The 16,644-nt window shown below is 38.6% G+C and overlaps 1 protein-coding gene across 3 annotated transcripts in view; it reads left to right on the top strand.

Moving 5' to 3' along the window:
- The window catches only part of SLC9A9 (solute carrier family 9 member A9), a 668,807-nt gene that overhangs the window by 121,310 nt on the left and 530,853 nt on the right, over positions 1–16,644 (top strand). The window contains exon 1 of one of the 3 annotated variants that reach the window (XM_045088481.1): positions 4,253–4,605. The exons of 1 other annotated variant lie outside the window; for it this stretch is intronic. In XM_045088481.1, coding sequence (XP_044944416.1) covers positions 4,431–4,605 — 175 coding nt within the window. In that variant the 5' untranslated portion in view covers positions 4,253–4,430. Of the gene's footprint in view, positions 1–4,252; positions 4,606–16,644 lie in introns of those variants that run through there. One more of the 3 variants, XM_004754462.3, reaches the window with a different exon arrangement.

The following is a 16,644-nucleotide window of genomic DNA, read 5'->3' as shown; positions in this document are numbered from 1 at the left end:
TAATGGTTATTTCCTTGGTTTATGGCCCTGCATTCCAGAGACCCAGGACTCTGCAGAGGTGGAAAAGGAAAAAGCAGGTGTGGGTACTGCATTTCTGGAGGAGTTAGTATTGTCTAAGTGTTTTTTATGGAATTTAACTTACCTGTGAAATTTTTGAACTCTCATTTCTCTGTGGAATCTGGTGATGGGAAAGGTAAATATTGTTCAAATTAGGAGCATTTTTGTGTGTGTGTGCTAATGTGACTTTTGGGGAGAGTAGGAGAAGCTTAAATGTGTTAAAAAATTAGGCACATTAAATGTGTTAAATTAAATGTGTTAAAAGATGAGGCACATTAAAATTTTCAAGAGTTTCTTTGGGTGTACATCCATTCAAACTGGGACAACACTAAACTGAAAGTGCTTAGTAGGAGTACTTCGTCAATAGGAAGTAAGAGAGATGTTTTTATAGAGAAGATGTGGAATTGAACCCAGGAAATTGTTTGATTGACAATAACTTAAGTGATTGCCTTATTTGGGAAAGTCTTGGTGACTATTTATAATTGATTGTTCTTATGCGTCACTTTCTTGGATTTAGTGCATTGATTCTGGCTTAGATTTGGTTGGCTTACATAGGCTACCAATGCATTAGTGCCACCCTGGCCTAGTTGTCTCCTTATTAATTATTTTAACAGATGGATTTATGGTGAGTTTGACAATAGAATAGGGGATGAATTTTTGGTTCATGACATTGTATGTCTTTAAGTAAACTTAATTGCCGTCCTGCCCTGGACCATTTCAGAAGTTTTGGGGGCAAAATACACAACTCCATCTCACTGGTCTCAGATAGGGATGAATACTGGGGGAGAGGCCAAGGGAATGAGGCAATGGGTTGCCTTAAGTATTTCCTGTGAAGCCCAATGGTTGAGAGAGAACTTGGCAGGGTGAGACTCAAGCAAGTGAGGAAGAGGAACTCTCAGCATCTCTCCTGAACCTAGGAAAAATATCCTTTCTTGATCCTCTGAGCCCACAGTCTCCACCATCCTTTCTAACAATAAGGAACTCTCAAATGATTGCTTAGATTCTGAAACACAGTCTGTGGGTTCTAACTGGTCACTTTCACTAGTGAGTGGGATAACTACGCTATACAAGGTTACTTGGACTGGGAGGCTCTTCTCTTCAAGTCCTTCCTTCCATGGTGCTGGATGGGCAAGCTAAGGCAGGGCGTACTCAACAGCAATGGGCTGGGCCTCTTGTTTTTCTCTTTACTTCCTCTTACCTGCATGTTGCATCTTGCAGCAAGAACTTTTGACTCACTGGTCAGCAGGTGTTAAGACTGGGATTAAGGAACAATCAAGAATGTTTCTTTGGGCTTATGCTTAAGTTTTGGGTTCCATTCCAACGTCATCAGAAAACATGGCACTAAGGGTTATTGCCACCAGCTAACAAAACAGCTCCTTAATTTTAAATTGATATTCCTGTTTTGTGTGAATTCTCCCTCTGGAATGTCAAAAGGAACAGCTATTATTAACAGTACAGGATTTTCACTTTTGGGAAACCCTGTCTAACAGGATGACTGGTTTGCCTGTGAGTTAAGAGTCTCTTGGGATACAGGATTTTGATTGCTAAAACCAGGAAAGTCACTGACAAGCCAACATGAGTTAATCAAGGTGATTAAACCCCAGATATAAATTTAACTTCTTCTACTAGTTGTACAACCTTGGAAGTGTTACCAATTCTGTCTGAACCTTAAATTTCTTGGTTGTAGAAAGGTTTTTATGAATATTAAATCATACTACATTAAATGTCCTAAAATATTTCCTGGTCTATAGCAGATGCTGCATTAATATGTGTTTCTATTTCTTTCTTTGTTTTCTTTCTTTCTTTTTTACTTTTATTGGTGCAGCAGAAAATAAAATGATATTCTGAGGGAAAAAACACAAAATAGGAAAAACTGAAGTACTTTTCTGATTTAAAGAATTGGAGGGGAGCCTGGGTGGCTCAGTGGGTTAAGCCTCTGCCTTTAGTTCAGGTCATGATCCCAAGGCACTGGGATTGAGCCCCGCATTGGGCGGGGGGGGGGGGGTGGTCTCTGCTCAGCAGGGAGCCTGCTTCCTCCTCTCTCTCTGCCTGACTCTCTGCCCACTTGTGATCTCTGTCTGTCAAATAAATAAATAAAAATCTTAAAAAAAAAAAAAAAAAGAATTGGAGAAGTTTTCTGAATCCCCTTTTCTTCTCAGCTTTCCATGCTGCTGGTAAGCAGCATCAGAATTAGACAATGCAACAGTGAATGTATTCCAATCCTAGAACAAACCAGGGGCCACATATCAAATGACTTCAGGGGCTATCCAGGAAACATGAATGACTGAAATGGGTGGAGTGGGACTTGTGGCAAATAGGCACTAACAGATTTTGACCACATGCGAAGGAGAGCCCTAAGTGTGCCAGATCTTACCAGATTTTTCCTAGAAGAGCCATGTGTATAATTTTTAATGTGAAATATATTTATTTGAATATGTTGACATCAAATTTAGGCCTTCTACAAATAGTGTTTTAGCCAATCAAAATATTCCAAGGACTTTTAATCCTCTCATTGAATTGTTTTACTAGGGGAGATAATGCAATTGGATGTCATAATAAGACAACCAAAGAAAGTTTATTTTACCCGGATGGAATAATCACCATTATTAAAAGAAAACCAAACTAATTAAATGATTTTTGAAACAAAAAAATAAGACATGGAATTGTTGGGCTTTGAATTTGGGTTATCTTGTAAATCTAGCAACTCAAGACTAAACCTGTGGGGTTGCAAAATTACAAAGGTAGAACCTGCTAACAAAGCTTCATGAAATTCTTGCAAGCATTACCTGACAGATTTCAAAACAGTTTGAATATTAGTCATCCCAGATACGCCTGCCAAAAAGGGTAGTGTGTTAAAGGAACATCTGCAGCCCACATAAATACCCCCTGCTGAGTTAAACGCAGAGAGGAAATCAGCTTCAAAAGTTGCAGAAGGCAAAGAAGCTGAAACAGCAGTTTTACAGTAAGTGGTTGATAGGCTTTCCTGCGGGTGAAACTGTTATTGAGGAGCTAGTTAGTTCACAATATATTACATGTTTGACCTTTAGCTTTTGGTGACAAGAACCTTTAAGGATATATTTGGAGTCTTCCTACTCAAGGAATTATTTACACTGTATAAGTTGAATACCAATTCTGTCAAGTATGGGGATACTAAATGATTTATACTCCTCTGAGTTACAATAATGCCATGAAATGAAGAAAATACTCACTTAACCCTTGACTGTCTCTAATCACACAGTAGAACCAATAAGGCAAGCAAATCATAGCAAAGCAGCAGAACCCATGGTAGTAGTGTTGTCTTGAATGTTTTTAAACAGCATAAAGATATAAATTCAGACAGAACCAGCCTGCCAAATGGAAGATGATCTGAAGAAATCATCACTGTTATAGTCTGAGCCTTGAGATTTCGGGAGCCTTTATAGCTGATGGCAGACTATTCCTCAGTGACCTAATCACATTGTTTTGCCACAGGACAGAAGAGGTTTGGGATCTGTGGCAGATTTCTGTGGGTCCCGAATGCCTGGACCAGAAACCCTATAAAGAGAAATCTGTGTATGTGGTATTACTGAGGATGGCCATATATTTTTTTTCTTCAGAAATATGTGTTTAGTGTCTTTTTCTTTTTTGACTCAGCATATCCAAACAGCACAGCTGTAGAGACAGTACAGGATTTTCTTTTTGTCTTTTGCTTTCATTTATTCTTGTTAAAAGGGAAACAATTGGTTCAAAGTTTAAACACTGCGTTTGTGACTGCCAGTTATATAAAGCCAGAGAGAGAGAGAATCATATACTAAATTCTTTCTTGCTTCTCAACTTAAAAGAAAATTCTTGTGAAATCATTTTAGGTCAAATAAGAGCTCTTAATCAATCCCTTTCACACTGGTAGACTTTGGTTGAAGAGGAGAAATCTGGCATGTGAGTGAGGTTCTGATTCAGGAGTTAGCTTTTCGAACTTAGAAATGTTACTGATGAAAGGTGATCTGTTTTATTCTTAATCTACAATTCACTAGTTATGCAGCTTCAGGAGTTTGTTTGAGACAATAAGAATCATGATTCAAGATCTCAGAATGATTGCTTGCAGGTCTATCCAGCATGAAAGATAATTTCGTGGAATGAATCATTTAAAGACAGTGAGAGTCCATGATGAAACTACAGTCTGGAGTTTGAAAAGAGACAGGGCTGCTTTAAGAGAGAAACAGGAAGTTGTAACTAGAAGCCATCTGAATACTAAGCCAAGGCAGAACGCTCATGAAGTAGCAACTTAAGTGGCAGTGTTTATTCTGAGATCTTCAGGCAGCCGACTGTCTTAGGCAAATCTTGATAGCCCTTATTATCCAGGTTTTTAATCTAAGGAATCCCAAGAAGACCGGAGAATGGAGAGACAGCAAAGGTTTATGTCAGAGAAGGATGAGTATCAGTTTCAACATCAGGGAGCAGTGGAGCTGCTTGTCTTTAATTTTTTGCTCATCCTTACCATTTTGACAATCTGGTTATTTAAAAATCATCGATTTCGCTTCTTGCATGAAACCGGAGGAGCTATGGTATATGGTGAGTGCAGAAATTGTAGGATTGATGTGAAACTTGTTGCTTGGGCGTAATTAGAGTCTTGTGCTCAGATGGCGAAGTATTGAAACTGGAGAAAATGTGCTGATTGAAATGTCATTAGCTTGATGAAAGGTGCCGCAGCATAATGAATGCTCATCTCTTTCCAGATGAGCTGCTGAAATTTGCCCTGTCACAAGAGTAAATGTCACAGTCATGTTCTCACACGGCACACATCATGTCTATTGACAGATGTGGGTCCGTTGTCATGTGGGGAGTCAAACCGAGTCAAACAGAGCAAATTGTTTGTTTTTGTAATGATTGATGTTGGGAAGTCATGGCTCCACAGTCACAAAGAGCAGCCCATCTTTCACAGGAGGAACTGAGAAGCATTATAAAGTTCTAGAAATAACATCATTTAAAATGTATGGAGTAAATTCTCTTTTCTCAACTAGTTTCAAGAAGGAAATGTTCAGAAACATACTCCAGTCCTCCTATTGGAATAATTATATCCAAATCCATTTTAATTATATGGGCAATGTTTTATTTTCTTATAAGAGAGTTTCTTTATGCAATAGTTTTCATTTCTTAGGCTGATTTCAGACTTTCTAATTTATAATTGTCATTTTAATGTTATTTGTTATGTACCATTTTGGGGGGGGAGAGAGGGCAAGATGTGGAAAAGCATTTAACATTTTAAACTTCCAAAATATTACTCTTTCTACGTAATTTGCTATGTCATGCCTTTCAGAAACTTGAATAAAATGTGACAAAGATTATCCACACTGTACTCTCATCTTTGAAAGTAAAGCAAGACACTGGTAGCTTTAAAACCTACTCACTTTCACATTACCTTTCTGATCTTAACCTGGTAATGGATAGAAATTTTGAATGCAATGAAAACAGGTGGGGCATTGGGATAATACATTGCAAAAAATGTACTTTTATATTTTGTTTCCCTCATTTTGGAAGTCTTGAAGCCATTTGTATCTCTGAGGTTTGGAGAACAGGATCAATGAACATTTTATATGCTAGCTATGTGATATCCTGATGATGAAAATGTACCATCATGATTTGAGACCACGAGAAATTCTATGCTTTAACTGAATTCCACTGTGAGATACTTAAGCTAGGAACTAAAAGTTGTAGGCTAAGAAGTATAATTTCTTTCAGGAGACTGATATACTGATCCCTTCAGAGCACAAAGTTAAATTCCTTTGTGTTGAGAGTTTTAAAGCACAAAACAAAACTCTCTTCTGAGGGGAAAACACAATCAGGTTGAAGAGAAAGTCAAAGAGAAAGGAAGAGATTCTGTCAGATGTAAAGCCCTAGGCAGCAGTCATTTGCCCTTCTCCATCAACAGTGAACCATGATCTTTCTTTCTCTGGACTTGGCTAATAAATAATCAATGAGGATATGGGATGTAATCTGAGAAGCCAGAAACAATGTAATTCTTGGCATTATATTAAAGGGCTGCATATGGTTTTGCAAAACAAAACAGATTTTAAAATTATAAACCTTCTAATAAGAAAAGATTTCTTCATAGCACTGAATTTAATTAAACTATGGCTCATTTTGCCAATATCAGCTTATCTATCATGGAGATACTGTTTTGTAAAACTTTTGATTAAATTTTGATGACTTACTAAAATTGAACCATACTTTTTACTCACAATATATAAATGCAACTTTTACTTTTGAGCCTGAAAAAAATCTCAGATTATCTTTAATTCTCACAACTTCATGAAATGCTTTGAAGTTGCGGTTGAAGTCATGAAATATTAGCACATTGCACAATAGTTCAGATAGCATTTCTTTAAATTGCTATTCTTAAGGCTTATGGTTAATAAGAGTGGGATTAAGTTGTCTGATTTTTGTTCCTTCATAAACTTTTTATTTGTAAGTTATTAAAAGCAAATTCTGACACAATGCAAAGTAAAATGATTATAAAGATTATGAAAACAGGAACGCTTGGGTTGTTGAGTTGGTTAAGCGGCTGACACTTCATTTCGGTTCAGGTCATGATCCCAGGGTCATGAGATCGCCGTATGTTGGGCTCCACATTGAGCCCAGAGTCTGCTTCTCTCTCTCAATCATTCTCCCTTTGCCTCTCCCCCCATTCATGCTCTCTCTCTATCTAAAATAACTAAATAAAACTTTAAAAAATTAGGAAATTGTGCATGTATATGCATAAGTATTCCTTTATGAGAATTCTGAGTATCCTTGAGTTATCTTAAACTATATAAATAGCTGAAAATACTTTTATTTTAGTATTGTTTAGTTTTTTGTTGGTATAGAATTATAATTGTTGAAATTTAAGGGACTCTGAGAGGTTATCTCCTCCAGTTCCTCATTTTACAGAGGAAGAAACTAAATTTCAGAACAGTGAAGTAACTTCACCCAAACTGAACAGCCATACATAGCAAGGTCCATGTGCTCTTATACATCTATACATGTGTCTAATAAGGTTTGTTCCTATTTATCATAAAAGATCTTTTACCAAAAGTCTCTGAAAATAGTCCATATGGATGGCATTAATGACATATAAGATTTCTTCTTCAGGCATGATCTAAATGTTATACCTGAAATGTTATCACTGACTTTCTGTCAGTGATAAAATAGTCTGAGACTACAACAAGGAACAAGATTGGACATTCTAATAAACACGTTTAAATGAGAAGGGGAAAGGAAATGCCAAGTGAATAAAGTGCCCAGCACCTAAAAATGAATTTGAAATTCATGCATTGGAAGGAAGTCTTGAGATGATAATTCCACATCTTAATTTCAGACAAGGAAAGGAAAACTTATTGAGGTGAAGGTCATGTAATTAACTGCAAAATTGAAATTCAACCTCCATCTCTACTAAAGACATCCTGCCTTTCTGCTGGTATTCTGCTGAAATGTCTAATATCCTTTAGAAGACACAATAGAGGGGAGCCTGGGTGGCTCAGTGGGTTAAAGCCTCTGCCTTCAGCTCAGGTCATGATCCCAGGTCCTGGGATTGAGCCCCACATCAGGCTTTCTGCTCAGCAGGGAGCCTGCTTCTCCCTCTCTTTCTGCCTGCTTCTCTGCCTACTTGTGATCTCTGGGTGTCAAATTAATAAATAAAATCTTAAAAAAAATAAAAAATAAATAAAAAAAGAAGACACAATAGATGTTAATACATTTATTAGTATATCAGGAATCCAATTTAAAAATTCTAAGGAGCAGGGGCTTAGGAAATGAGCAGTTAAAGAAAAGTAGGAGGAAAAGTTATCAAACAGAACATTTAACTGCTCTCACAGTTTTTGTTAGAAACAATTTCAAAGTTGTTAACCTGAAGATGTCATATGAAAGGTTGTATAAAGCCAAGAAAAATCATGTGTAGTGTTTGGTCTGATTCTGTGTTCATTAGAGATAAATCTGGTACTCCAACTACAAATAATCTATTATTGAAAAATATCTTTTTTTTATATGAAGGGTCCTAAGATGCTTTTGAAAATCAGTGGCAGCATGATAACCATATCTTTACTTCATGAGGAACAGTAATGGGTAATTTTGTCTTATGACATTCTATGGCTCTCATTATTTCAAAATTCAGGATCGAAATCTATAACTGGCTTAATAGCTAAGCAATGATGATATTCATTTAAATGGGACTAATAGCTTACATGACTATTAATGGTCAAAATATTGATTGACAGCAGCTGGTGCACTCACTTAGTGCCACTCACTTAGGGCCCTGTATCCCATGTTCATTGTTCATAAAAGGAAAATTGCTCCTTTTTCCCCGATGACATTAAGAATTTCGTTACACTTCACTGGGGGCTCTCATACTTTAGAGGACATTCATAATGCTATATATTTGAGGTTTGGAATCTAAGCTTAGGGACAGAACAATTTAAACCTCTTAGAATTCTATCTTTGATTCTACGGCATTATACTCTGAGGGACACTCTCTGAATTCATGTGAAAATTTGCTCCCTGTTTAGTAGACAGAAGGAAAATTCCAAGCCATAAAATTTAGGTTTTGAGTTCTTTAAACTATGTCATGTTGAACTAGGTAAACTAGGTCTAACAGTACACTTAACAATATAATAGGGTTAAATAATTTACTTGAAGCATGTTTTTAAAAAAATTTATAGATAATATAGTTACATGATGAATCACTAAGATTTTAAAAGCAATGTTTCTTGAAAAATCAGAGGGCATTAAATTCATCATATCACTGCTAGGAGGTTCCTCAGGGTGAAATTGTGCTGTTCAACATGATGTGTCTCCACCCTCCTGATCCATGTTGCTCCTCTCTGGTCCAGCACAGCCTTCTTGGCTGCCAGGCCTGTAAAAGATGATTATTACCACTTTGCACTCCTCCCCCTGTCTGGAAGGCCCTTCTGAGGCTTTGTACTCACTCAAACGTGGTTTGCTTTACAGAGAAAGCATTGGATGCTCTTTTGGGGAATTTGGACTTTTAATCCCAAGGATTTACTTTCTTTCTTTCTTTCTTTCTTTCTTTTTTTTCTTCCAGTAGCTAGATGCATTACTTTGGGCAAGTGACTTAATCTCTGACCTTACTTGTCTCATCTGTCAAATGAGGAAGAAATGAAAACACCTTTCCAACTTCAAGGTCCTTCAAAATTTAGGCCAAGACTAACTTCAGCCATAAAGCCATTCCAACCCAAATCAGTAACTTTCTTCCCAGAACCCTCCCAGACAGGAATTTAGTTAGTGTTTTTTCACCATTCTTACTGCTTTCAGTTCTGCTCTGATTTTGTAATGAGTGCTCAGTAAATCTTATTGAATTCCTGTCAGAAAAGTAAGGAGAGCAAGTTATATCATCAGAACAGAGAGAACAGGTTGAAAACTCAGGGGTTCATGGATGCATGTCATGTGAAAATCAGAATGCTTCTGGTTTAATTTGAAGAAATCTGTAGGACAGGTAATTAGGATTAAGAGCCCAGTGAACTGAACTTGACTCTCCCTTTAATGTAAAAGGTTGATTTTAAGGAGCTTCAGAGGACAAGGTTTTCTGTGCTATAAAGTGTTAGCCAAATAAATGTTGAACAAGTACAAAAGTTCAAGGCGCATTCCTCTCTGTAGGTTTTCAAAAGTTGATTTTAAGAAAATGACCTCCTATACATTCTGTTGTGCTTCTGAATCTCTAAGGAGCTACAGAGGAAGCCCTTGAGTGCAAACTCTTGTGGTACCTCAGAACATCCTCCCTCAGGATATTAAAGGCTAAGTAAGAAGTAAACATATCAAGAAAATGAATCTATGATTCAAACTGTTTATGGAGACATTATATGTAGTCTAAGTTGAATTAAAATTATATGGCCAGGGAAGTAGAGATATAAAGAACTAACATTTGTGAAACTTATATCAAAATATAATAGTAAAAATAATTACCACAATTAGTGTTTACAATGTGAACTGTTTTGTCATATGGCTTTACTTATGTTCAGTCGTTTAGTCCTCACAACAACCTTTCTTTAGATGGGGAAACTGAGGCACCAAAAATCAAGTATAACTCCCTAAGTTCACAGATCTACAAAATGCCACAACTGGGACTCAAACCTTGGTAGTTTGGCTCCATGTGACTACAGGGTATCACAAACCTGGGTGTTTGTGTGTGCATGTGTGTGTTGTGGAGGAGATATTATCATTTTCACATGACAAAAGAGGAAACTAACCCTCAGAGACATGAAATGACTTGCTGGTAATGGGGCCAAGATTTAAGTCCAGGACCATAAAACCCATGTCCTTTCACACACCTAGCCCTGGGAGAGTCGTTATTATTTAATAAATGTCTACTCTGTGCCAGGTGATAGTATCTTAGGAAGTTTACAGAAGAAAGATAGAGACTGAGATATCTAATTATAAATATTATTTCTAATCCTTACCACATCCATGCAAAATACAATGATCTTCAGTTTGCATGTAAGGACAAAGAAGCTCGGACAATTTACAACTTTAGCCAAGGGTTCACAGAATAATTGACAAGACCATTTTGAAAGCTAGGGCTCTCAAAGTTTGTCCTCTCACCAAAGTCTGATGCTAATGTGTAGTCAGGGATGGGGAAAGATTGGGGAAAGGAGGCAAGTAGTAAAGTTTTGATTTTGTTTTTTGTTGTTGTCGTTTTTACCTTAAGGCCTCAGAAGTATTATTCTATCATAACAAAAAGCCCAGTGTGGGAAATAGAGTGGGAGCAATATTGTGAATGTGAAGCCATGCCAAGAAGCTAGGTTAAAATGTCCCAGGGAGAGGGATGAGGCTGCCCTGGAAACACCTGCCACAGCATCAGGGAAAGCGGTATTGCAAGTCTACAGTCCCTCTGGTTTTAAATGTCTGTGGCTGTCAGAATGGGTGGAGAAGTTACTGTAAATGCCTTGTTCTCATGAATCATGCAAAATAGGCTTTCATCAGATGTTAGTTTAATTGAACTGAATTTTTGGAAGGGACTGAAGGTAGAATCTTTAATTATGCTTCTGGACTCTCCATGCTGTTTGAAACCTGTATGAATGAATCTGGTGGCATGGACTTTGACAGGGTTCTGTGACTGCAATGGCAGTCCTAATGGTAGGAACTATTTGTTGTCTCATACGAAGGTGCTTCTCACAGTGTCAGCATCACCTGAGAACTTTTTAGAAATGAAAATATGTGGGCCGCAACCCAGGCCTACTGAGTAGGAAACTTGGGGCAGAATGCAGCAATCTGTGTTTAACAAATCTTCCAGAGGTTCCTAATGCATTAGAGTTTAATAACTACTTCACTAGGAAAATAAAGCTGAATATAGTGGTTCCTAGTTTTGTCTCCTTTACTTCCTTCTGTCTTTCCTCTTTCTCCGTTGTCCTCCTTAGCTGAATGGGGGGTTGGGAGAAAATCTTCACTTATTAGAGAGTTCCCTACCCCTCCTGCTCTTTTACTATTTATTGTTTTTATAATATTTCTCCCTCCGGCTTGAGGAAAAAATATATTGTTTTGTATGAACATTATAAGATAAGAAATCATTTTGTTTTAGTCAGTATGTGGCTAATTAGATATCTCTATCTCTACATTTCTTCTGTAAACTTCCTAAAACAATTGTAAAGAAGGGTGTTAGCTATGTACAAGCTGGTAAATGAGATAGTTTCTAGAAAGTTATCTATAATCCCATGTTAGGAACCCCAGAGTGGTATGAAATGTGTGCTGTGTATATGTGTGAATGCCTCTGTGTGTTGTTTAGTATCCACCAAAGATGGAGATAAACAGTGGACACCCTACTATGGTAGAAGATCTGATCGTCAGGTCTTTCTATTATTTCCCATGTGACTCTAACCTGTGAGAAGAAAGAACTTGGAGGGAGGCATCCAAAGGTGGAATAGGTTCATGAACCCCTTTCCACTTTGGAACATCATGGATACTTTTACTGGAAGGTGCCCAGACCTATTCTGAAACCCTTAGAGAATTTTTTTCTTCACCAAAGCAAGTTGTTAATGAGCCAGCATAAAGCAATAAATTGTGTCCCTTTTAGCAACACCCACACTTTCCTTTAGTCCTTTGAATTTAGAAGATTGGTGGGAGGGCAGAGAAGGAATGAAATCCCTATATAATCAGAGAGCATTGTATATTTTTACTTTCGGTTCTGTCTGTGATTAATCTCAGGGTAAGACTGAAGTGCCAACAGAAAAACGTTAGGACATGCATTTAGCGTTTGAAATTCAAGCCCATATCATCTTTCTAAATCACTATTCTGATGAAGACTCTGATATGATGGAGGAGGTAGATAACTATCAAGTGAAAGGGAAAAATTGTGAAGATGACACAAAGTCTAATATTTGTGAATACTAACTTGCAGACAGTTAATTGGTGTCCACTGATTTGGCTTCCTTACAATATTTGTCACACCCTTTCCTTCTTTATTTCCATATTTTTGAATCCCCAGTACATATTTTTTGAACCTGGATGACTGAAATATTATATTAGATTCCCTACTTTGAAGAGTCCCCCACTGTAACAAGTCCTGGTAATGGTAAACAATGGTCTTCCTTGGATTAATTTTATAACTGTCATCTTAAAACTCCTGTACCCAAATTCCTTTGCTAAATTCTTCCTCATGTAAATATAGACAAATTCTGATGTTAACTTCCTCTCCATGTCCTCACCATATCTTAACTCTCATTTCTCCCTTCAGATAACTGTCTCCTAATGCTGTTTCCTTAGCTGAAAAACACAGCAAGTCTTTTTCCTAACAAGAAACCTCCCACCATTCTTTCTCGAGACCTTTTTGCCAACTGTCTCTCCCTCTTGAACTCCCTTTCTGTTCTCCAGCTGTGCTGGGGCCCTTGATCTCAGCTGCCCTAGTTAACCCTCCCAAACTCCTTCGTGTGTCTGATTAGCAACATGCTCACTGATTTCTGAATACTTTTCCTAGAAAGTTCTTGCCCTCTATTCTACCTGGAGAATTCCTATACATCCTTAAGAACCTCCTGTATGAGACCTTCCCTAACATTGGGGGGTGGAGTTTTAGTTGGGTCTTTCCTTTAGGGTTCCTTAGGACTTTATACATTTACTTGTTTAAAAAAATAGTTTGCTTTCAGTTGCTAATAACAGAACGCTTGGCGGAAACAGACTTAAGCGATAAAGACATTTATTATCTTCCACAAATAGAACTCCAGAGAGAAGAATAGTCTTCAGGGCTGTTGATTTAGGAGCCCATTATTGTCATCAAGGACCCAGCTTCTTTCCTTTTCTTCTCTTTGCTATTCCAAATGCTGATTAACATCAGGTGAGAGCTTAGGTGAGTACAGAAGTTCCTGGTATCCTAATAATATCCAGGCCCAATAATATCCGAAGGAAGGAAGGAACTCATCACTACTCTCTCTCTCCCTTAGGATATCAAAGCTTTTCTAAGAAGCTCCCTAGCCAGCTTCCCTTCCCTTTTTATCAACTGGAATAGAGTCACATGCTGTTCTAGTACCAATGACCAGCAAGGGGAATGGGAACACTGTTAGAGCTGAAGAAGTCAACTTACCCTCAGTACACTGCTGTGTGAGGAGGGGTGATAGCTGAACAAATCAGGGCTTTGTTGGGAAAAGCAGGGGGATGAATGCTGGATTGGCAATCAACTGTGTCTCATACACTAATCAAGTTGATATATAATATATAGTTTAAGGATTTATCTTCTTGTTTTAGTAAGAGGCAATGCTTCGTTTATCTAGATTATTCTTGGAGGCCACGACATGCATACAGAATGAAAGAACGACGAAACTCATTTCTTCTTCAGTCTTTACATATTAAATACATATGTTTGTTTTAGGCTTCTAAACTCTCTTTGATATCATGTAGCATTGAAATATATAACCATGGGCTAGTCAGATTAGATACATGTGTAGGGATGGTCTTATTGCATCGTATGACTCAAGGGGAGTACCACTCCTACAGAAAAATAATCTAAAGGGAGCCACATGCAATGTGGCAGTGCGTGTGATAGTGTATGAACCCAGTCATAGGTCTGAACATAGCCAGAGAGATTTTAACACTGTTTTTTCAAAACCATTCTGTGATCTGTTACATTATATATAAATATAGTCATTATATATAAAAGTAAATGCCCATCCATATTTCTCTAAGAAAAGCCCCTTTAGGAAGATGCTTCAGCATCATGTAGAATGACTGTCAGTAAGATGCAGGCAGATTGGTGGTGAAACACAGGATTAATAGAAGAGACTTAGGAAATACTCATACCTTATACTTATTGGAAATCAGGATCACAGATTGGGAAGAGGAAAAGGCCTGGTAGTTTAAAATATTTTAATCTTTTAGGGTTAGGGCCATATTTTATTCATTTTTATAATTCTCCCATGTCTTAGAACAATGCCTCGTGTGTCTGTGGCATGAAAGCCAAATGAGGGAAGGAGGGAGGGGAGTTTTCTTATATTTTCAATGTGGAGCATGAAGTGAAAGCCAGTTCAGAAAGACAAGGGTCATATTCCTAAATGTTTCTCATTCTGAGTGCCCATGAGGCTCCTTCTTCCTTCTTCCCTCCTTTCTGTTCCTACAAACATCATCATGTCAGCTGCCTGCCAGGCATTTGCTATGGGCGGTTACACTGCAAGCTATGCAAGGACAGGAGCATCACAGCACTCGGTGTGATATTTCTTACATGTGACATTTTCAAATGTTGTTCACTGACCAACTACATGAGCTTGGAAGACCTTTTTCTTCTTGACTCCAAGAGAGTTTGTGGACTTAGAGAAAGTTGGGTTATAATTCTGCCTAAAGTGTAGCTTTTTGGAAGGAAACAGAGTTGAAGAATAACATGGAGTCTCTGCCCTAAACAGTTTCATTGTCTAGTGGGTGAGACAAAGCCAACGTCCACAAAGCAGTGTTGAACAATGTAAGGCTTTATAAAATTGGGCCAGAAAGGGTGTGGTTTAAACTGTGAGTGCTATAAAAACTCAACGATGAGGGAATTCATTGAGCACAGGCTGCATCAGAGCATGGGCCTCCATAGGTAGAACATGAGATGGAATTTGTAGGACTATGAGTCGTTTAGGAATGAGGTATATTGTCCAGGCTCCATCCTGGGGCTTGTGGGCTGTTAGGAAGAGGTCAGGGTTCACTCGAGAGCACATCTATGCTACTGCCCTCCTCGTTGCCCAAATGCCCAAACATGTAGGCAGAAGCAGGGCATACATCTGGACTAGAATTTGTGCTTGGAGAAGGTGATGCCACCAGCTAGCTAGGGGTCAGAGCCCAGGGAAGTGTCATGCTTGTGAGAATATAAACTAGAACCAGGCCTCTGCATGGTATTGCTTTGCTGGGAGAAGCTGCCTCTTTTCCTCCTGGGACGATAAGGCTGGGGCTCATGGCATACCGATGAGAGCAGTGGTTTGTATCCATAAGCTGTGGCAGCCAGTCTCTTCTTTCCTTCTGTGCACAGAGGTGCTTGGTGCTTTCTTTATCCTATACCTTTGTGGGGGTATACAAACAACCCTCTTCGATAGAATTTTTTTTTTTCCTACTAGCAGTCCTACTTTATCTGTCACCTGTTTTCAAGCATATTGTGCTGGAGTGCATTAATTTGACACTCCATATTCACTTCAACATATGGCTAAAGCACTGAGTGGACGTTTGGTTGTCAGAAGCATTGATAGACTCTATGGATGGGTGTCTGGCCTCAGACATTAAGGATCTTTCAGCCGCAGCTACTGCAGTGGGAGTGTGCAGATGGGCAAATGTGTCTGTTAACTGTGTGCACTGCACAGCTGCAGTTTCCCGAAGGGCCTTCACCTTATATCAAGATGTTGCTTCCTCTTGAGACTTGGGGTGAGGAGAAATCTGACTAGAGCCTTTTGTCACGTGTGTTAATTTGGGTCATCTGAGAAACAAACACAGGGAAGAGATTAGTTGTGTGAAAGATTTCTTGCGGGGACTTTTTTGAGGGAAAATGGGGAGAGAGCTTTTGGATGCTGGGACAGTTATATCTTGGTGCAGCTGCAGTGCCTACGAAGGGAGGAAGAAGGTGCAGAAAGGCTAGGTAAGAAAATGTTTAGGTGATGGCACAGTTCTAAGAAAGGTTTAGCAAGGCTGATGGAGATCCTTAAGTCATGGTGACCCTTCAGAACAGCCCCACCTCCCTGCCGTGGTGCCCCTACTGAAGTCAGTCATTGCCTGGCCTCAGTGAATTTGGTCATGGACTCCTGAACACAGTAGCTGAGACCATCGATGAGCTGCAGTCCTTCAGAGTGGGAGATGTGTCTGAGAGATTCATCATTATGGCTCTTCCATCTGGTCACCTGTGGTGAGAAGCAGCTTTCTCCATTTACTCCAGCAGTATCTTGTTGAAAGCTGGGACCAGAGCTGGTACTAAGGAGCAGGCAGGCCCATTTAGGTTTTGAAGCCTTCTATGAATTTTTAACCACAGCGGCCCAGGGACGAGGCACTCATTATGACAAATAATTGAGTTCGAAAAACACAGCGGGCATTTCATATTTACTTGTTATTGTACTGAAAGCACATTGCAAAAATAAGTGGCTCACCTTCTGGGAATTCTGCGCAGTATTAATATAGGTTCTCTGCATTCAG

The sequence above is a fragment of the Mustela putorius genome, unplaced genomic scaffold (genome assembly GCF_011764305.1).
Source record: "Mustela putorius furo isolate JIRA1106 unplaced genomic scaffold, ASM1176430v1.1 tig00003834_pilon_pilon_pilon, whole genome shotgun sequence".
NCBI lineage: Eukaryota > Metazoa > Chordata > Mammalia > Carnivora > Mustelidae > Mustela > Mustela putorius.
The sequence above is the reverse complement of the archived record's forward strand: the minus strand, read 5'-3'. Positions and strand labels throughout refer to the sequence as shown.